Source organism: Pogoniulus pusillus, chromosome 8 (genome assembly GCF_015220805.1).
Source record: "Pogoniulus pusillus isolate bPogPus1 chromosome 8, bPogPus1.pri, whole genome shotgun sequence".
NCBI classification, from domain to species: Eukaryota; Metazoa; Chordata; class Aves; order Piciformes; family Lybiidae; genus Pogoniulus; species Pogoniulus pusillus.
The window spans coordinates 17,702,075-17,724,327 of record NC_087271.1 but is presented as its reverse complement, the minus strand read 5'-3'; the positions used below and the strand labels follow the sequence as shown (position 1 = coordinate 17,724,327).

At 44.0% G+C, this 22,253-nt stretch overlaps 1 protein-coding gene across 2 annotated transcripts in view; it reads right to left on the bottom strand.

Moving 5' to 3' along the window:
* CACHD1 (cache domain containing 1) overlaps positions 1 to 22,253 on the bottom strand; it is a 145,226-nt gene that overhangs the window by 48,889 nt on the left and 74,084 nt on the right. For both annotated transcript variants that reach the window (XM_064147405.1, XM_064147406.1), the window contains exons 4-7: positions 21,627 to 21,733; positions 9,755 to 9,881; positions 6,598 to 6,742; positions 4,160 to 4,376 (exon numbers count right to left, since the gene is read on the bottom strand). In XM_064147405.1, coding sequence (XP_064003475.1) covers positions 4,160 to 4,376; positions 6,598 to 6,742; positions 9,755 to 9,881; positions 21,627 to 21,733 — 596 coding nt within the window. The remainder of the gene's footprint in view (positions 1 to 4,159; positions 4,377 to 6,597; positions 6,743 to 9,754; positions 9,882 to 21,626; positions 21,734 to 22,253) is intronic.

Genomic DNA, 22,253 nt, shown 5'->3' with positions numbered 1-22,253 from the left:
GACTCAGTCGACACTGAACACATTTTTCCAGCTGTGTTCTTGGTGAAAGATCTGCCTCAAACCTCTTGAACACAGACTGAAATCATCTACCTGCTTCATCAGCTTCTATCTCAGCATTAGCAGTATCTTATGCCTGAAGACACCTGTAGGGACCAAAGCCTACCATACCACGTGGAGCACAGGATAGCTGGTTATCCACCACCTTGGTTGTGTCATCTGAGGTTCTTTGCTGTGGGCTGTTTTTTTTTTTTAAACTAAGTATGAATGCTTTGGATTGTACATTTTGTCATCATGACTTGAAAAGACTTTCAGTCAGAATTGGCTGAGGCAAGAGATGCTGTTAATTTGGGGAGAACTTCTGCCTTTGATTTTAAGAAGCTAAAAGTGGGGGGGGAACAAACCAACAAAGACAAACACCCTTGCATTAATACAGCTTTGTCTATAGCTTAAGGAAGATTCTTCCAGAGTTTCCTAGGCTATGGCATAGCTGTTTTACACCACAGACAGACGTGATCTTGCAATCTAAAAGCTTTGCTAGCAGAAGTAAGATAGTCCTATGTTTGCATGAAGGACACCTTATCTTCTGCTCAACAGGGCATCTTACCACTCAGGAGCTGATCAACCTGCTCTATTTGATACACTGAACTTCTGAGAGCAGAAAAAAGCCCTTGTGTTCAGTCTACTGTTATTAATGAAAAGGTTGCCAAGCCGTGGAGACCAGGCTGGCCAGGGCAGTGGTGGACTCCCTAACCCCAGATGGGTTTCAAAGTTAAGTGCAGTGCCAAGGGACATGGTTTAGTAGTCCTGGAGGAGGCTCTGAGGTGACTTTATTGTGGCCTTTCAGCATTCGAAGGGGGCCTACAAAAACGCTGGGGAGAGACTTTTCAGGCTATCAGAGAGTGACAGGACTAGGGGGAATGGAGCAAAGATGGAGATGGGTAGGTTCAGACTGGATGTGAGGAGGAAGTTCTTGAGTGCAAGAGTGGTGAGAGCCTAGAATGGGTTGCCCAGGGAAGCAGTTGAGGCCCCATCCCTGGAGGTGTTTAAGGCCAGGCTGGATGAGGCTGCGGCCAGCCTGCTCTAGGGTAGGGTGTCCCTGCCCATGGCAGGGGGGTTGGAACTAGATGATCCTTGTGGTCCCTTCAAACCCTGACTGATTCTATGATGATCTTAAAAGTCTCTTCTAACCTGAAGGACTCCATGATTCTATGAAGTGAATGTATCTAACACTGCAATTTCATCCCAGCTCTTCACCTAGTTTTCTGGCAAAGTTGGTACTCAGTGGCAGAGCTTTGGGATGAAAGTCTGCCAAGCAGGACTGCAGTAAGAACCAGCATAAGGCAGGGAATTCAGACATGTTCAATGGCACAATTCTTCCACCTCATACCATGAGTTCCCTTCTAACTTTCCCAGTGTGAATTCAGGAATAAGGCTGTATCTCAATAGCTTCCCTGACACACCCACACATTGTTCTTCAGGAAGAGGATGTTAGCAAATTAACAGTGAAATGAATGATTTTTTTTTTAAAATATTTTTTCTTCTCTGAAAAGATGAAAAGATTATTTACCACAAAATGAGACTTCTTTTATAAACATCCTCTTCTCAAACCCATTGTGTTTCATCCCATGAATTCTGAAATTTGCTGTATATGCATTGGGCCTTCAAAGCCCTTTCCCTCCTGAAGAAAACCTGCATCCACAGCATTTTTGCCTTTCCACTCTCTGTACTTGTGCCCCAAAATAGTTGGTACAAAACCTAATACACAAACAGTGCCAAATAGGAAAGATATGTAAGAGAATTTAGGGGTTGATCTGCTGGAAACAGTTCTGTGGAGAAGGACCTGGGAGTCCTGGTGTAGAAATTAACCATAAGCCAGCAACATGCCCTCGTGGACTGCAGTAAGCGGGCTGAAGGAGGTTATCCTCTACCTCTACTCTGCCTTACTAAGCCCCTCCTGGAGTACTAGGTCCAGTTCCGGGCTCCAGCTCGAGCATTCAGTGAAGGCTACAAAGCTGCTGAGGGGCCTGAAGCATCTCTGTGAGAAGGAGAGGCTGAGAGCCTTGGGACTGCTGAGCCTGCAGAACAGCAGCCCCAGAGGGTATTTGAGCAATGCTCAGCAAGAGATAAAGGACCTGTGGGTGCAAAAGAATGGGGCCAGACTCTTCTCACTGGAGCCCAGTGACTGGACAAGGGGGACCACACACAAAGTGGAACCCAGGAAGTTCCATCCTGTAGTAGTTTAAAACTAGCTCTCTATCCTGGTTCTAATGGGCAGAGAAATTTCTTTGCTCTCAGGGTGCTGGAGCCCTGGAGCAGGCTGCCAAGAGCTCCACAAGCAGGTTGTGGAGTCTCCTTCTGCAGAGCTTCCAAATCCAGGTGGCCATTGTGATGCTGGGCAAGCTGCTGTGGGTGTCTCTGCTTTAGCAGGAGGTTGGATGATCTTCAGATGTGCCTTCCAAACCCTGCCATTCTCTGATTCTGTTATGCTGCAAGACTCTACAGCTGATGTTCTTGGAATAACTCCTGATGACTAATGCATCTGATCCCAGCCAGCTTCAGCAGCATTGAATTTCTTGAGTTTGTTTTTTCTCTCATAGGAAGTTGCAGCCCTTTCATCGGTTTGCCAGACGATGGTAAACACCTGCCCTTGGCCACCTTATCTTTCAGCTAAACAGTGTACAGGCAGATCAATGTTTCACTGTAGCTATGGCCTAAAAGTCAGAAGTTGGCTGCAACTTCAATAGCAAAAGCACCATTTTATACATCACATGACTAAGAAGCACATTTCCTCACTCTTTCCAGTGCATTTTCATTCCAGGATGTTTCTTTTCCATTGTGTTCTGCTCTGAGCTGGTGCCCTTCAGCACACTGAAGAACTTGCTCTCAACTGGAGCAGTCCCAGAACCAAGCTATGAGATCTGTGCTACATAAATTGACTAAACCATTAGAGATCAAACTGGTTTCTCCACCCTACCACAGCAGTGGCAATGTTACTTAACTCCAGCAGGCACTCAAGAGTACAGCTTCAGGAATTGGCTTTCCACAGCCTCCTGGCAAGCAAACGTGCCACTTAATTTCACATCCACCTCTTCTACATCACCACATCCTCGTTACAAAAACACACAAGAAACCCCCAATCCTGGGATGGGAAGAAGGAAGCCCAGAACAGGCCACAACTCAGGAGGATATTCTTAGAAGGAAAATTTAGCCAGATTAACCTCATATTCCACAAAATATCCCCCACAACTGGTATTCTCCACACCCCCTTTCCCTGAGAAGCAAAGGACACCTCTGTAGGATTCTAGTGAGGCAGATTATCCACACACAGGTCTTAGCTTTATGCCAATGAACCTACAGCAGCAGTACTTTTCATTAAAAGGACACACATATATGCACTGTTGGGAAATAATTCAGCGGTTGGACAACTTCATCCTACAGTTTCACTTCGTGATTCAAAAGGAGGTCAGCAAGTGAAATAAACTGAATGGGAATGGCCACATTCAATGACTGCTTGCGCAGAGTTGCATATTCAGACTGCATCAGCCTGGAAGGGACCCTTGAAGGTCATCTTGTCCAGCCCTCACACAGTTAGCAGGGATATCTCCAGCTAGAGCAGGCTCAGGACCTATGCTCAGGACCACACCAAGTCTGATCTTGAATATCTCCAGATATGGGGCCTCAAACACATCTCTGGCAACCTGTTCCAGTATTTCACCATTCTCATTGTGAAGAACTTCCTCCTGATGTCCAATCATAAATCTCCGGTGCTCCAGTTTCAAACCATTGCCCTTCATCCCCTCTCTACAAGCCTTTCTAAACAGTCTATCCCCAGCCCTCCTGTAGAACCCCTTCAGATACTGAAACACACATCTAAAGTCTCCCCAGAGCCTTCTCTTCTCCAGGCTGAACATCCCCAACTCTTTCAGCCTGTCCTTGTAGGAGAGATGCTCCAGCCCCTGACATCTTTGTAGCCCTCCAGATGCTCTAAATGCCACTTCATCAAAACATGTACTTCCCCCCACCCTCTCTCTCTCTCTCTCTCTCTCTTTTTTTAGTATTCAAGACACTCCTCTCCTTTGGCCTCTGTCAGTGAGAAGCTCAAACAAGCAGACATTTGCAAGCCTCGGGAATAATCCGGATTGCTCAAGCAGGGACTTACTTCCTTGGAGCCTGGTGCCATTGTTGGTATTTCGTATCAGCTGGAAAGCCTTTTGAAATCCCACCGCATGCTGCGTGGAGCTGTCAGATGACTTTATACTGCTAACGAAGGTGGACATCTTCCTTTTTGTCTCACTAGTGGCAGGAGACAGGAAAGTCTTATAGCACTGATCCAGCGAGCAGGTTCTGACTGTGTCTGCCACGGTTAACACAGAGATCTTGAAAGAGAAGAAACTCGATTGGATTACCTTCCCGTTTAGAATTCTTTACGCACCGATACAGAAAACACAATGATAAGCCAGCTGAAGAGATTCCCTGGATTTAAAATGCAATTGTTAAAAGAAAAATGCTCCAGGCATAAATCCATCAAATCTGAAAAGGATTAGACTTATGGTGATTGCAAGAAAAAGAGACTTCGGTCTTTGTTTCTCAGACCAAGTCAGCTTCACTCTGCTTGTACATAATAGTTAATAAACTCCTCTGGGCTGCAGGCTGAGCAAACTGGAGGGAACCAAAAATAGGATCAGCAGAGAGCATGTTCAGGAAAGCCTTGAGTGCCTATAGAAAACCAGAGTGCATATTAAAAAATTAAAAGAAAACAGAACAACAAACCCTCTGTGAACTATTTTTTTAAGCCAAGCTTTGTGTTGCTTTAATGTTTCTTTGAAAGCAGGGCAAATTTCCCAGTAGTTTGGATCCTATCAATAAGTTAAGGCACGTAGTGGTACATTAATAGACACAGAACAGACCAGCCTTATTAAATGAGTGGCATAATTTATTCCACATTATGACTGATGCAAGACAGCCACAGAATTAAGCAGCAGCTCTATACCTGTATAACAGGTTTCCTAACCACTGAGCTACCAACTGATAAATGTCTCAAATCTATTTTCTTCATTCTAAGCCCTATATTGAGACAAATAATTTTGACACTGACATTTAAGTGCTATTGATTCTGCTGAGCTGTTATCTTCCAGTATTAACACACTCTTAAAAGCACAGAAGTGTTTTTTCCTGGATTATTAATGAGCAGACTTAAGGGAAGTATTATAATCAGCTGTTCTTTGACTCCATTTGGCTGAAACTTACTTTCTCCTATTAAAAAAAAAAAACAAACAAACAAAAAACCCAACTCAATCCAAAGCCAAAACCCAAGCAGAGGAATAATCAAGGTCCCACTGGCTGAGAATTACTAGAAGTAAAGACCAAAGACCATACTGGGGACTGCTTGTGGTCCTACAGAAGCATGGTATCATTCTAATCTGTACATCCAAAATTACAATTGAAGTGACTTTCTTATTCTCAAGCAAACGCAGAATCCAGATTTCCTCGCCCTTTGCTTTATCCTGTCTTTGTCTGGGAATCTTCCAAATGCTAATTATGCTTCAGCTTTCCCCAGTATAGCAGCAAAAGAAACCATTTCCATTTTCACAAGCGAAAAAAGACAGCTTCAGAAGTGAAATGAGTTTCTCAAAGCACTCAAGTACTTCAGAAGTTGTCAGGCTCAGAGCACAGATCTTCTAATTCACAAATTGCATTGGGCTGCAAGGAACCCTCAAAGATCATCTCGTCCAAACCCCTACAGTCAGCAAGGACACCTCTGATTAGATCAGACTGCCCAGGGCCACATCATGCCTGATCTTGAATGTCTCCAGGGACAGGGCCATAGATCAAGTTGCTCAGAGCTCCATCAAGCCTAATCTGGAATGTCTGCAGTGACTGAGTCTCCTTTACCTCCCTGGGCAAAGTGTTCCAGAGTTCCATCACTCTCAACAGTAAAGATCTTCTTCCTAATACCCTTCCAGTCTAAATCTACTCTGCTCCAGTTTCAAACCACTGTCCCTTGTCCTGTTGCTACATGTTCTTGCAAATTGTACTCCCCAGCCTTCCTGTACCAGAAGGCTGCTGTAAATTCTCCCTGGAGCCTTCTCCAGGCTGAACTACCTCATCTCTTTCAGCCTGTCTTCATAGGAGAGGAAGGTGCTCTAGCCCTCTGATCATCTTTGTGGCCCTTCCCTAGACCCGCTACAGCTGGTCCACACCCTTCTTATTATGAGGGCCTCAGAGCTGGACACAGTACTCCAGGTGAGACCTCACCAGAGCTGTAGCATCTAAGTACTGATACCATTCCTGGTTACACTGCTGACCATCACCTAAAGACTCTGCCAAGATTAAGAGCTTTAAAGGTCACCCAGAAACAAGATTTTGCCTTAAATCAGTGGTTTTCACTTTGCTTTTTTTTGCCTGGAGATCCCCAGATGTTTCCCTTGAAGTAATACAGGTTTCCAAATGTTGAGTCCAAGTCCTCCTCACCCATTACAGGTAGGCCACAGATCCCCATGAGTCCGCAGACCATAAGTTAAAAACATCACTGTGGATGAAAAGTGAGAACACTGAGGATGGCTAGAACCAATGAGAACGTGCTGGGAGAAGCTTTACCTTGTCGTGTTCATCTATAGAGCTCAGAATGACCTGAGCAGCATCTCTGGCAATCTGAAGTTGTGTCTCCGTGACTGAAGCCCCATGGTCCACAATGACAACAATATGCTTGGACTGTGGTCGAACAGTAGAAACATAAACAGGCCTAAAGGAGAACAAAGCCCAAACCACTGTCATGAGTCATCTTGTCATTTCCACTCAAGCATTTACAAGTGAAAACAGTCAAGAATCAAAAACACTCCAGAAAGAAACAATGAGTTGTAATAGGAATTTCTGCCTTCATGAAAGCTTCTGCTAAGAAACACCAACTGAGAAGATACAGAGAAGGTCCTCACGTTCCCTCTCCTCCTGATTATTTAACCCAAATCAGGTATCAGATCCTTCTCCCTCTGACACAGCAACCACCTGCAGCTAGGAATAAAGAATTCTGCTGACACAATAGCAGCGGTTGGGACTGCTGTTTGCAGCAGCTGACATCAAGCTTTGGATTAAGTGCTGATGGTCAAGAAAAGCCTCACAATGAACGTTGAGTGCTGGGAACCTCACTCATATGTAACATTCAGTGCACTAGTGGGGTTTTGCTGGTACATGACATGTATAAACCTGTGCAACTGTGCAGGGTTGCATTAGCATAGAGTGTTTGGTTTATTTTAACAAGGAAAGGCTTCTGCCCAAGAAGGATTTTCTCTTGGTGCCCTGGGTCTGCACAGTTTTAAGTCCCATGGCCAGTCTGAGTTAACTCCAGCAAAAGCTCTTGGTGCTGTCATGTGTCTGTCTGTGCTAACACCAAAACGCCCATTTTGAGTGAAGATTAAGCTCAGTGTTGTGAGACATATGTGAAAGACTCCACAAGCTCTCACACCAAGGTTTCAACGTGGAAGAAATTCAGAAGGATTAAAAAAAAAAAAGGGAAGAAAATAACCCAGAGAGGTTGTGAAGTGTGCTAGTTTGAAGCAGGCTAGAATGTTTTGGTAAGAAGAACTAGGTAATTGGCTGAAAAAGGAAAACAATGGTTGTGTCTCCTTCCCTCATCAGTCTCGCTGAGAAGTCTGGGAACAAGAAGTAAACATTAGATAACATTCTCCATTTTGTCTCACTTTGCTTTTGCCTTCAGACCGAGCCACATCTCCTTAACCTCACTGCCACTAACCTTCCTTCTTAACCTCTTGGCTGCACCTCTATTCTTTCTCAGGATTTGGGGTAAGGTTGAGAGGGGCAGGGGGAGGTGTTGGGGTGGTTTGGGGACTCAGGTTTCTGGGAGGGGAGTTGTGCTTCTGTATTGTGTATCCTTTGTATATTTCTGTATATAACTGTATATATTGTATATAGCTGCTTGTACATTGTGCTGCTGTAAATAAATAGCTTCATTTATATTCCTGGAGCCCATCTGAGTTAGCTGGGGCAATTACTAAAGTGTTTGGGGGGGGGCGGGTTATAGCCCAAACTGCCACATGAAGTTCCCTTCTCCAGGGCCTTTCAACATCTGCCTGGGTGTGCTCCTGTGTGACCTGTTCTACGTGATCCAGCTCTGACATGAGGGTTGGATTGGATGATTTAATGGAACTAATGGATTGAAATTTGAGAAAGATATTTAGACTGGAGATTAGGAAGAAATTCTTTGCAGTAAGGGTGGTGAGACCCTGGAATAAGTTGCTCAGAGAAGCTTTGAACACCTTCAAATCTGAACAACCCTGAGGGTGTTCAAGGCTAGGCTGGATGAAGCCTTGCGTAACCTGTTCTAGTGGAAGATGTCCCTGCCCATGGCAGGGGGGATGGAACTAGATGATTTTTCAGGTCCCTTCCAACCCAAACCATTTTGTGAATCTATCAATCTCCAGAGGTCCATTCCAACTCTCCTAAACATTCTGAGGATTCTCCTCCTCTCTAGACCCAAAAGCAGTTACAGTCCAGTGTCAAGTTTTGGGATATAAATTTTACTATATCAAAGGCAACCAGAGAAATCTTATTAAGAGTGAAGGAAATGCAGAAGACCTTAGACAAGGCACTGCAATAAACTGGCACAAATCAGATCTTAACTGTAAAACAGCCTGCAGCCCCACATTGGTATTAATACCTAGGAACCTAAATAGGGCCTTTGATCTTCAAAGAGCTGAAGTATTAACTAATTAATCCATCCAAACCATCCTCTGAAGTAAATACTAGCCAAAAGATATCCTTTATTTAACCATGGAGATTCTGCAACCCAGACTAAGTGATGTAGATAAAACCAGCAACGGTTTAGTGACAGAATTCTGATCAAGAGTGGGGTATGCCCAGCTCTCACATCTTTGGACCACACCTTTCCAAGACCACAGAAAACTTAATCAAGCCCATACGCTTCATGCTTTGATGACACACAGAAGATATTATCTGTCAACATCTGACTGCTCAACACTGACAGGTAACCAAAGCACTTCTACGCACTCAGCTATGGGAAAGGTACCTGGATGGGTTGACATTTCCTCTGCAAAGATTAACTGGGACAATTAGCTAACGTGGCACCAGAGACACTAAAGCCACTTTCATACGAGACTCCACTCTTGACTCTTCATCAGGCCCCCAGCACTGACAGAAATACTGCACTGCAATCGCTTTGCCTCGAGACCACGGAATAAAGGTATTCTCCTCTGCAGCAAAATCCTGTCACCATTTGATTGGGTTTTTTCTACTATAAAAGGAAAGTTTCCACTATTACTGCTCCCAAACTATTCACAGTGTTCCCCGTGAACCCCTCAGTGAAGACTGGAAAAAATGCTCCTACTTATGCCCTTTCCAGTCTCTCATCCTTCACCCCTCTTCCCAAAGCCAAATCAGTGGAATGCTTGTTCATTTCTTTGCTAACAGAGGTCAAGAAGGAGTCAAATATGTCCAATTCTGCCTATGGGCTGACCTATGATTCACAAGTTCCTACTACTAACAGTTTGATTTGAGAGAGGTGAGCAATCTGGATGTGATTTTGTTTTATTTCAAAGTTGCTTAAAAAGTGAAGCCTGGTTCTTCAAAAAACAACAAATGTAAGGAAACCCAAGGGGCTCCACTAAAGGTTACCCACAAATGTTTGTTATACTGGCAAAGCACAAAGCTGAAATGAAATCAAGGCTTGAGGAATCCAGTTTGAGTGTTTTGTCCCAGGACACTGGAAGGTGACAAATCCTACCTGCTGCGGTGTTCATAGCTGCCTTTGCACCGGAACTTATGGGCTGGGAACACGGTGAAGATGCCTTCTTCTGAACTGAAATACTGCCATTTAATTCCTGGGTTGGACTTGAGATTATCTGCAAGAACTAAAGGTTGGAGAGAAAAAATGACAAAGGAAGCAGAGTTACAAACTTGGTGTAATGTTTACTGCAGAGCCCTCTCATACAAGAATAACCAGGATCCTAACGTGAAACACAAGCAGCTCTGTTTGAGGACTGACAGAGCTTTAGGTCTGATATGCAAACTGACAGAAACTTAGCACTGGGTTTTACAGACATTGTTTAATATGTGGTGGCAGTTCCTCAATTTCTGAAGTACAAATAATCTTGGCTTGGACCAGCATCAGTGTGGCCAGCACAACTATGGTGCTGATCACCTCCCTGCTCTCAACGTTAGTCAAGCTAGATCCTGAATACTGGGTTCAGTTTTCATCTCCTCACTACAAGAAGGATGCTGAGGTGTTGGGAGTGGGTCCACAAAAGGGCACCAAAGCTGGTGAACAGTCTAGAGCACAGTTCTTGTGAGCTAAGGGAACTGCAGTTGTTCAGCCTGGAGAAAAAGAGGCTGAGGGGAGACCTTCCAGCTCTTTACAACTCCCTGAAACTATGCAGAAGCCAGGTGGGGATTGGTCTCCCTACAAATCATAGGATAAAAGGAAACAGCCTCAAGCTGCACCAGGGGATGTTTAGGTTGAAGATAAGGAACAATTTCTTCCCCAAAAGGGTAGTCAACCCCTGTCCCAGGCTGCCCAGGACAATGGTGGAGTCCCCACCCCAGGAGGATGGGGGTCTTATCCATTTAAAATACACTTTAAAATGAAGGCATTTCTTTGCCATTTTTCATTTCATGTTCTTTGATTACAAAACCAGGCAGAAGTGGAGAGCTCTGATTCAAAGTGCTTCACCTTTTGCTGAGCAATTTACTTTTGTCATTTCCCTTGAGACACTGAAAATAGGCCAGTTTCATCTCCTGGACCTTGTTCATTATCAAATACACCAAATATTTAGGTTGGAAATCACTACAGGGCACATTTCAAACCTCAGCCAGTCATTCTGCAACAAAATACCCACATAGAGTACAGCTGAAGTTCAACATCCTCAACAGTTTCACACTTACTCAAGTTTCCCAGCCTGGCTGTGGCCACCATGTTCTCTCCACTCTCAACTCAGTGTAATTACCATGAAAATAAAACATTCTTTTAGGGTTCCCCACCCCCATTTTAGCAAACTTATTTCTGCAGTGCCTGCAAGTCTCACTGGAAGTCCTGGCTGCACCCTGCTGGACTCTGTAGAAAGATGCACCTTTGCACAATTGTAGAATTTGGTGCCTCAGTGTAAGGAACAAGAAACAAGAGACCTGAAGTGGTTGATGAGGGTCTTCCCACCTCTCACTTTCTCATCCTTCTCTAAAAACGTATTAATTCAAGTCCAACAAAGCTGCCAAACCTTGTTTCTTTCTCTCCCCTGTGCAAGGGCAGTATCAGCCTGGTGATGCTCTTGTGAGCAGGAATCTTTTATCTCATGAAGTTTCCCACTTTCAAAGAAAGCAAAAGATGTCAAACAAATACATGAATACTGTTTGTTGTACTCAAACTCTCCCCAGAGTTCTCTTAAATGATTGTTTTGGTTTTGGTGATGGTACCCATCTAGCAGGGTTTTTTTGGTGACAATGGTTTCTGCATAGCAGGGACTAAAAGTGACCTCAAATGTCATAACATTAAGGTATCAGGAAAAGTATTAGGCAAAAATTAGGTCTAATTAAACCCAAACTAAACCTAACCCACATAGAGCAACTACAGCTAGAGCTACCCAAAATTCCTCCCCTTGTCTCAGTATGTGGCACTGTGGAGGCCATACTCTGAATAATGGGTTCACTTTTGCACCTCTCACCACAAGAACAACACTGAGATGCTGGAGCAAGTTCAGAGAAGGACAACAAAGCTGGTGAAGGGTCTGAAGGACAAGCCTGGAAAGAAACAGCTGAAGGAACTGGGGTTATTCAGCCTGGAGAAAAGGAGGCTGACAGGAGACCTCATTGCTCTCTACAACTCCCTGAAAGGCTGGAGTCGGGTGGAGGTTGGTCTCTTCTTGCAATGAACAATCAACAGGAATAGAGAAAATGGCCTCAGGTTGCATCAGGGGAGGTTTAGGTTGATCATGAGAAACAATTTCTTCCCCAGAAGGATTGTTAAGGCCTGTCCCAGGCTGCCCAGGACAGTGGTGGAGTCCCCACCCCAGAAGGCATTTGAAAGCCATGGAGATACGGTGCTGAGGGACATGGGTTAGTGGTGACCTGGCGGGGCTGGGTTAACAGGTTGGATGTGATGATCTTAAAGGTCTCTCTGAACCAAAATGACTCTGTGATTCTGATTCATTTTTTTTTAAGTACAACAAGCAACACTATCCATCTACTGCACAGAAAAACCAAAAAACCCAAACACTTAGGAAAAGCTATAATCAGGTCACCAAAGGCCAGGCACATCACCACTGCACAGCAGAGGATTTGCAATGTGCAGGTTACTCCTGATCTCCCTGATTGTCAAGGTGCCAGAGGAGAATCTCAGAGCCTGTGCTAGTTTGAAGCTAGCTAGAATGTTTTGGTGAGAAGAACTAGATTACAGGCTGTGAAAGGAAAACAATGTTGATGTCTGCTTCCCTCATAGGCTTGCTGAGAGATACAAGAAGAAGAATCAAAACAGATAAGGCACTCGCTTCTACTTCTGCTGGGGAACTGGGTGAGCTGCATCTCTCTCTAGCCTCTTTGACTAACCCACTTTGCTTCCTAACCCCCTGGCCAAACCTCCATTCTTCCTTGGGACTGGGGTAAGGTTAAGAAGGGTAGGGGGAAGGTGAAGGGGTGGTTGAGAGCCCCTCCTGGGGACTCAGGTTTCTGGGAGGGGAGTTGTGTTTCTGTTTTACCTTTTACCTTGTATATTTCTGTCTATAACTGTATATACTGTAAATATCTGCTTGTATATTGTGCTAGCTGTAAATATAAGCTTCATTCATAATTCCAGAGCCAGCTGAGTATAGACTGGGTCATTTCCAAAGTGTGGGGGGTAGGGAACACCCATACCATCACAGAGCCATATCATGTGGTGGGTGTAATGCAGCAAATTGGCAAATTACTCTTCAATTTGCTGGTTATTTGTTTAGGCACAGTACACCAATGGAAGAGTCCATCATGCACGCTGAGACTTTCTTTTGGACAACAGTTCTTCCAGTGTGACCACCATGGCTGATCTGCTGGTTCCTATGGTTGCCCTGTCTCACAGGGATGGAGGTGCACAAGACTACCAAACGTTTTTATGGCTAGCCACGAAGATCACACAGTTCTGCAGGTGCTGTATGGCAACTGTTTCCTTGTGTTTCATACAAAGAAGCTTAATTTCTAGCATTTATGGTTTTGGAATGGGTTAAAGAACACAAAAAAATGTATTTTCTAATCAGACATTTGAATGCTTGGTTAAAGCCAGGATGAAGTAACTTGTCCAGCTCAATTTCATTTACAGCCTTAAAAACCTGAAAAGTTTACAATTAAAAGTGTTTTATTAGAAATCATTGCAATATCAAATATAAACTCCTCATTTCCACAGGGTCATAACTGGTATTTATTTCCCCATGAGAGTATCTACATTTTAAAATGCTCATCTTTCCCATAAAACAGCTGGGTTTGAACCTCAAGCAAACTCCTTACAGCCTCCTTGGTGCCTTTTTTCACTTTTCCTCCTTTCCAAAGACTTCTGCTCATATTTTCCTTCTGCTAGTACATGACCTCAGTAACACCTTCCCCAGAGACTACCAATTTTATCATAACTCTGCTTTCCCCCCCTCCTTTTTTTTCTTTTTCCTCTGGCCACAGCAGACAATATCACAGCAGATAAAGAGAAGAAGTATGTAATTTCTCTGCCATGGCTTGAGTGCACTTATTTTCCATCCACTAAAGCTCTACGAATGCCTTGCAGATATTTCCTCATTTCTTAGCCCCTGCCAGGACACTCTGTAGATGCAATGCTTGTTTTTAGCCCAGCCTCACTTACTCCAAACTTTCCACTCCCTCAGCTGCCTGTGCTTTATTCTCACCTCCTCCTGCTAGCAAAGCCAACCTATGGATGGCTTCCACAATCAAAAGACTAAAAAAAAAAAACCAAACAAAAAACCCCAAAAAACTGTAAAAGAAGCTGCCTGCCTAGCCTGTAGCTAAAGGTTAAACCCATCAAAATTACCCCCCTGGGCAGCCCCAGCAGAGGTGTTTGCTGGGCATCTCATTGTTACTCACCTTTCTAGTCTCCATATGCTTTGGATCTCATTTTAACTCACAACAATTCCCTTTTTTCACATTCAAGTGATTTTTTCAAGTGTAAGAAGGCACTCAAGCACTCAACTCTCTGTGCTGATACCAGTTAGAAAACTAACAGCATCCTGAGCTGGTCCCCAGCACTGTGGCCAGCAGGTGGAGGGATGGGATTCTGCCCCTCTAACTCTGCTGAGACTCCAGCTTTGAGGTCCTCAGCACAGCAGAGACATAGACCTGTTGGAGCAGGGCCAGAAGAGGCCACAGCAATGATGGGAGGGCTGAAAGCCCTCTGCTGTGAGACTAGGTTGAGAGTTGCGCTTAGTTCAGCATGGAGAAGAGAAGGCTCCAGAGAGACAGGCTACAGGAGAACTGGAGAGGGACTTTTAACAAAAGCATGAGTGACAGGACAAGGGGTAATGGCTACAAACTGGAAGAAGCTGAATTTAGATCATACATTAGGAAGAAACTCTTCCTCATGAAGGTGGTGAGGCACTGGAATGGGTTGCCCAGAGCTGTGGAGTCTCTAAGTCTGGAAGTGTTCAAATCCAGGCTGGATGGGGCCTTGAGCAACTTGGTCTTGTAGAAGGTGTTTCTATCCATAGCAGGGGGTTGGAACTAGATGACCTTCAAGGTCCCTTCCAACCCAAACCATTCTATGATTCTACAAAATTCCAAAGCAATTTGTATTACTTGGCACATGCAGTGACTCCCCTTTTCTGAAATGAGCATCACCACTAAACAAAGACCCAGCCTTGATATCACACTGCTTGGAAGAAGTCACGAGTCCAGGTCTTACAAACACAGAAATCTCAGTGGTCTCCCTTAATTCCAGGCAGAAATAGCCAGCTAGTAGCTGCCCATGAGCTGGCATTGCCAAGCCACTCTGAAACCTTGCAATGCAGCACCATGTGATCCCAAATTCTGCTGCAGGCAGAAAAACATTTGGAAGTATTAGCATGAGAGTATTTGGAAGAATCATTCTCTCCAATTATAAATCTCTCACATGGCAAAAAGGACTTTTAGAAAGCAAGCCCTATGTGCTAGAGTTTATAAAACTTCAAAGGGAATGCGGCATGATAACACTTAGCACTTCTAGATACCACTTTCCATCTTCAAAGCATAGTCAAATCATTAACTAATTAATCTTCAAAAGCAGAGCACAAACAGTCAGTGGGGAAAAAAAAAGAAACTACTGAACATAATTGCTCATTATAAAAGAGCTTCTTAAAGTCCTCTTCTTTAACATTGCATTTACTGAGCTGCAGACCTCGTGGTTCTCACCCCACATTAAAAGCAAAGTTTAATTCTCTGTGCAACACACACTACAGTTCTCTTCTGACAAGTACCTCCTCCATCACAAAGAACCATCATGAAGATCCTTTAGTGCTCCCCAGAAACAACCAGCCGCAAGTGAATGGGTTTATTTGACACAAGAAGACATTCTCTTAACTCTCCAGCCCTTCAAATGCAGTCCAGGATTTTCTGAGTCAAACTGTATTCTGGCTCAGGCATTTGCCCCACAAAGAAAAGGCTCTGCAGCTCCAAACCAATTAAAATTCTGCTGGTGGCACGAGCCAGGATGGAGCCCAGCTCGCTCCCTGAGAGACCTTTTGACTCTGGAGGGGAAAGAAGAAAAAAAAAAACCTTTCCTTTTAAGGAACAAGTCCAGCTTCCTTGATTAAAATGATTTGGAATAGGGGAATTAACTCTTCTGCCCAAATACTTCCTCTGGTACCTGAAGCTGGGGAGGGACTTTTTACAAGGGCCTGAAGTGATAGGATGAGGGTCAATGGATTGAAGCTGAAGGAGGTGAGATTCAGACTGGAGATTAGAAAGAAATTCTTTACAGAGAGGGTAGCAAGACACTGGAATAGGTTACCCAGGGAGGCTGTGCATGGCCCCTCCCTTGAGGTGCTCAAGAGCAGGGCCCTGAGCAATCTGTTCTAGTAGGAGGTGTCCCTGCCTATGGTAGGGTGGGGTTGAAACTACATGATCCTGAAAGTCACTTCCAACTCATTCTATGACTTTAACTCACTCTAACTATCAAAGTTCAGCAATATAAGGAACATGAGCAAAGCACTCCTTATTTTGAATTATCAACACCTCAAAGAAGGTGCAGACAGAATTTATTGAGCAACTTGGTACTGTCTCTGCCTCTTGCTGGGGAACAGCGCTCTGCTAAAGCTGCCTGAGTCAGAACAGACATTTCGGCACTTTGAAGGATGAGAAGAAGTAAGATTTACTTGTTCCTTGTTTATTTAAGAAGAAAAAAAGACCAGAGGAATCTGATAACATAATGCACTGGCTCTGGATAAGATTTTGTCATCTAATACATAAAGATCTATTCATACCAGTGAGGACAGATCTCTTAAACTAACCAAAAGCTATGATTCTATCAGAAGAATGAAGACTCTTTCCTTATCTAGTGTGTAGCAATAGCTAAAAGTAATCCAAATGGAAAACTCAAACTACAATAAAACAAACCCTTTCTAAGACACTAAAAAAAACTGAAGTCATTCAATATCCAGACAGAAAAAAAGCATTATTTTTAAGGTTTGCTCTTTCTCCTGCCTCTCTTCCCTAAGATGAATGCTTATTTTCTCTATTACCATGCTCCAAAAGAACGCTGCCAAAAAAGCCCTGCATTTCCCAAAGTTCATGAGCTGCAAGTACTCAATTCTTAACACCACGTTCAGACTAGAAGCCGAGGTGGTTTTCCACACCAGGAGCTCTCCCAGGCTCTGTTCCTGTGGCTTGTGCAGAGTCTGCAGTGGGAATTCCCTTCCCTTCCAACACCTACAACCTCACCACTCTGATCCCACTTTCTTACCCTATGTGCAGAACAGGCCAAGAGCAACATCTAAAACACAGCAACTGAGTCTGAACTGAGCAGAGCTTAAATATATGTTTTCCTGAGAGCTTTGTATAGGCTGGGTCATTTTAGCTGCCAAACTCATGCCAGAAAAGGGATACGCTCATGGGATTTATTTTTGTCTGTGTAAAGACTGAAATGATCAACACAACCCACTCAGGAACATGACCCAGGGCTGGGCTCATTATGGAAACTGTGAGCAAAATGGTGTACCTGAGCTCCTGCTTCTGGGCTGGAGGAGGAGAGGGCTTTCAAACCCTTGAGATATCCCAACTGGGGAAGTGTCTAGCACAAAAGGCTTTTAAAGATTGTCTCATGGAACTGGAGTTTAGCCTGGAGAAAAGGAGACCAAGGGGAGAGCTTCCAGCTCTCAACAACTCCCTGAAAAGTGGCTGGAGCCAGGTAGGAGTTGGTCTCTTCTCCCAAGGAACAAGAGACAGGACAAGGGGAAATAGCCTCAAGTTATGTCAGGAGAGGTTCAGGTTGGACATTAGGAGACATCTTCTCCATAAGGGAAAACAAGGCCTGGCCCAGGCTGCTCAAAGCAGTGTGGAGTCCCCATTCCTGGGGGGGGGATCAAAAAGCTGTGGAGATGTGGTGCTGAGGAACACAGTTTAGTGGTGATCTAGCAGTGCTGGGTTAACGGTTGGACTCGATGGCCTTGAAGTTCTCTTCCAACCAAGACAATACTAAGAGATTGATGCACTCAGGGTCCTCCCCAAGCTGCATGCAATGGGAAAGACAATGGGACATAATTTTTGAAAGTTGTGGCTCCTGCCTCTACAACTAAAGAAGTGAAGCAAGGCAGCAGAGGAAAAAAAAATTAAAACACTCAGATGTGAGAACCAGCAATTCTCAGGCTTTTTGAGAGCACAAAAATAACTCAGGCTGAACCCAAAGTGTGACAGATACTCCTGGCTAGATCTACATGAGGACATTTTCAAGAGATGTAAGAAAAATATGAGCTTAGAGGAACTTTGCTCTTGTTTGATCTTTATCCTCTTACAAAGGTGGTTCTGGTTTAGCGTTGTGAATACAGATAATGATTTATGGAGAAACGGCCCTGTGCAAAGTGCTCTGGCTCAGCATATGGTCTAAGGTAAGTGGTTTCACAGAACTAGGTCACTGTAGAAATAAGACAGATGACACTAGAGAAGAGATTCTAAAAGCCATTCCTATCCCGACAGCCATAAAGATGATGGTGCGCTGACAAACTTCCATCCTTCTGGCCAAAAGTCTGTTTACATTCCCAGTCTGTCTCAAGCTAACTAATGTCCCAGACCATGAATTCCTCTGGGCAGAGACTGGCTTTTGGCACAAGTGGTCATGGCCCATGTAGCAAGAACTACAGACACCACCACCACAATACCTTCCACCCACAAAAACAAACAGCTAGCCTCCTGCCCCTAAGCCTTCCCACATCCAGTTTATTCCAAACCCCAAATACTGCTGCAGTGATACAGGGAAAGTGCTCTGGACATGGGTCATGCCCAGCTTCACAGCAGCATTATTCTGCTCCCCCCTCCTGGCAGCAGCCCTTTCCTGAAGCAACAGCAGTCTCCTGTTGTGTGGCTGAGGTGGCTTAGATGTTCTCAAGTGAGGACCAGGGAAGGGAAGGTGGGAAGCATCATCTCACAGACTTTCAAGTAATTTTCACAAGGAAGTAAAGACTGAGGGCATTGCTTGTAGCTCACTGACAGAGAACTTAACTGCTTTTTTCACAAAATCATAGAAGCATTAAGGTTGGCAGAGACCTTTAAGATCATCGAGTCCAATCACATCCCAGCTACCATAGCCACTGAACTATATCCTGAAGCACCACATCTACAGGCTTCTTGAACATCACCAGGTATGGTGACTCCATCACCTCCCTGGGCAGTCTGTTCCAGTGCCTGACCACTCTTGCAAGAAAGAAATTGTTCCTAATATTCAACCTAAACCTCCCCTGGCACAATTTAAGACCTTTTTCTCTCGTCCTGTTACCAGTTACTTTCACTAGGTGTATATCCAGTATCAACTCCTGTTCCTCAAATAAACCTATTTCCATCTCATTTTTCTGCATCAATCCACTCCTTCCATTCCATTTCTCTCTTAGAGGCTTTTTCTCACTGATAAAAAACTGCCCCCAAAGGCTGTGTTTCTGAGAGCTGCCAACAGGAAAGCCAGAGGAGAGTCTGCTGTCAATCAGTCCTGAAGCACATCCCTGTTCTTACCATCACTCCAATTCCCTCTTCTCTCTGCTGCCCTTTACTGCCAATGTCATTTTTTGAAGGCACTCCTTTCATCAGGAAGCTTTCAAGCCAGCGGCAAGGGAAGAGGAGACACTCAGGAGTTCCTGTCAAGCCAGGACAGTGAGAAGCTTGAACGTGCTCTTACTTTGTTTCTGTGAGAATTCAAACCAGAAACATTTATGGGAAATTATAGTTTATTTGTTCACCACCACTCAAGAAGAGAAAAATATTTCTTCAGGGTTTTTTTTTTCCAACCATCTTTTGCAGCAGTAAAAGGATTATTCTTTTTATACTTACATTAAAAAAAAAATCAAGTGGTTCATTCAAGGCTTTGCTTTTTCAACAGTGCCTGAAAATTTGCTTTCAGAATTATTTTAAAACAACTGAATGTGATTTTAAGCATTATAAACATTGGCTGGGTTTTTCTTTATCAAAGGGATAGTTTCTGAGCAAAACAAAGCCCAGCAAATCCCAGAATGTGAAGAAAGACTGCTTATCTTTAGGATGGAAAACACCACACAAATTATGGTGATGTGATGTGATGTATGTCAGGAAATGAGCTTGGCTAGCCAGCACCTGCATTCAAGATGTGGTATACTGTGGATGAGATGGAAACGAACCCACAGGGACTGTTTGGGAGGGTTTGAAATATCTCCAGAGAAGCAGACTCTAAAACCTCTCTGGGTAGCTTGCCCGAGGGCTCTGACACTCTCACGGCAAAGAAATGTTTACCCATGTTCAGATGGAACCTCTTGGGTTCCAGATTGTGCCCATCACCCCTTGCCCTGTTGCTGGGCAACACTGAGTGAGACGACAGGCTCCTTGGATTTTGGTTTTTACTTTTAGGTGGTATCAGAAAGCCAGGAAGCAGAGCTTTAAGGGACACAGCAAGAGAAAAGACTGAAGTTCTTGCATCCTATTTGTTTCAAGGTATTTTGCCCAGGGAGGTGGTGGAGTCACCGTTCAAGAAACATGTGGACATGGCATCTGGGAACATTGTTTAATGGCTGTGGCGTTCTTAGGCTGAGGGTTGAACTTGACCTTGAAGGCCTTTTCCACCCAAAACAATTCCATGATTCTAAGATACACAAATACTGCATGGTAAGGGTAGATCTGTGGGTGTCTGCCCCTTCATCAGTCAAGTTACCAAAGGCTGAGGGAGCTGGGGTTGTTTAGCCTGGAGAAGAGGAGGCTCAGGGGTGACCTCATTGCTGTCTGCAACTACCTGAAGGGAGGTTGTAGGCAGGAGGGGATTGGCCTCTTCTCCCAGGCAACCACCAATAGAACAAGGGGACACAGTCTCATGTTGCGCCATGGTAGGTATGGGCTGGATGTTAGGAGGAAGTTCTTCACAGAGAGTGACTGGCATTGGAATGGGCTACCCAGGGAGGTGGTGGAGTCACCATCCCTGGGGGTGTTCAAGAAGAGACTGGATGAAGCACTTGGTGCCATGGTCTGGTTGACTGGCTAGGGCTGGGTGCTAGGTTGGACTGGATGATCTTGGAGGTCTCTTCCAACCTGGTTGATTCTATGATTTCATTACAAAAGACACATGAAAATTAAAATAATAAACACAAATTCTCTCCAGTCTGCATCAGGCAAGTAATTAAGTTCTAAAAATAACCCCTCAAAACTCAGGCTAAATGAAATCCACAACCAAAGCAAAGGTGTTCTCTAATCCACAACATGAAGGCAGTATGACGTAAAACAAGGCTAAAATAATCATAAAGTGGAAAAGAGAGATGGAACATCTGGACAAAACTAGGACTGAGAAAGACCACCTGAAACCCATGTATTAATTCAAGTCAAAGAAAACCTTGCTGCTCTGGAGGAGCAAAATCTGAATTTCTCAGGGATAAGTCAGATGTGTTTGGGTTCTAAGTATATTTCTAGTTCTTTAAGCATGTCAAGCAAATGCACTGACTGTCAAGATGGAAATGCCCTGACAAGACAAAGAAAGGAAATATTTTTGGATGTCCTTATGTTTGTAGCTTTTGCATATCTCTGCAAACAGCCTCACATTAGCTGAACTCAGCTAAGAAGATCAGAGAAACTTATTTGCACGGTCCCTTCAGCAGCTGACATTGCTCATGCCAAAGCAGACAGGCCTAGGAAGGAAAGTGCCTTGGTATATAAAAAAAAAAGAGGAGAAATAGGAAGTGCATAAACCACAACAAAATTATTCATGGTAAGCTGCAATAAAATCTTCCTGACATTTCCATGAAGTACTTAGACTAAGGGCATTACTTTAGGTATCATCTTTCAATCACGAAATCTCAAATTAAGAGCAGTGTGTGACAGTTGCAAGGAGAAATAAAAGCTGGTTGCTATGGTGATCAGTGCTAATTCTCTGTGCCAAGGAAATGGTGAAGCCTAGTGGAAAAAAACCCAAAACATAACACTTAAGGAAAAAAACCCAAAGTGCTGCTTACCAGAATTTAAGTCACGTCCAGGATTGAAGGCTCTGCTGTTGACTGTGGTAGACAGCCTATCGCAGCTGATAGTCCTTGAAACGTTGGTGTTGAAATTGCCATCGAATCTGAAATGACAACAGCTGGGTTAGCACTCTGACATCACCCCCTTAGCCCTGCCCAGCAGGCACAGGGCAAACTAGTCTTGGGATATTTTAGTGGAAAAGAATGATTTCACACAATGGGTTAGTGTCTCAGGTCTATTTTGGATTTCCCACAGACTCAAATATAGTTAATAGAACCAATAACAATTTGTAGGATGCCCTTCCCTCTTCTCCCTTCTTTCCCAAAGAAAAGGAATTAGATGTGGAGAGACAAAAGGTAAGCACACCCAAATAAGTAATCTCACTTCGATTTGGAAGTTAAGAAAAGTTTAACAATAAGAGATATATGAGGTAGGGAAGTTACAAATATATAGGGAAGGGAAGACAAGATACAAAATACATAAATACAACCAGATCTGATGGGCATGGGTTTGTCCATCTCGTGGGTGCTGGTGAAACAAAGAGCATCAGGGAACAGGAATGGTGATGCTGGTAAGCACGGAGGCAGGGGTGAGAGAGTGAAAACAGAAAGTCCCTCTGCTTT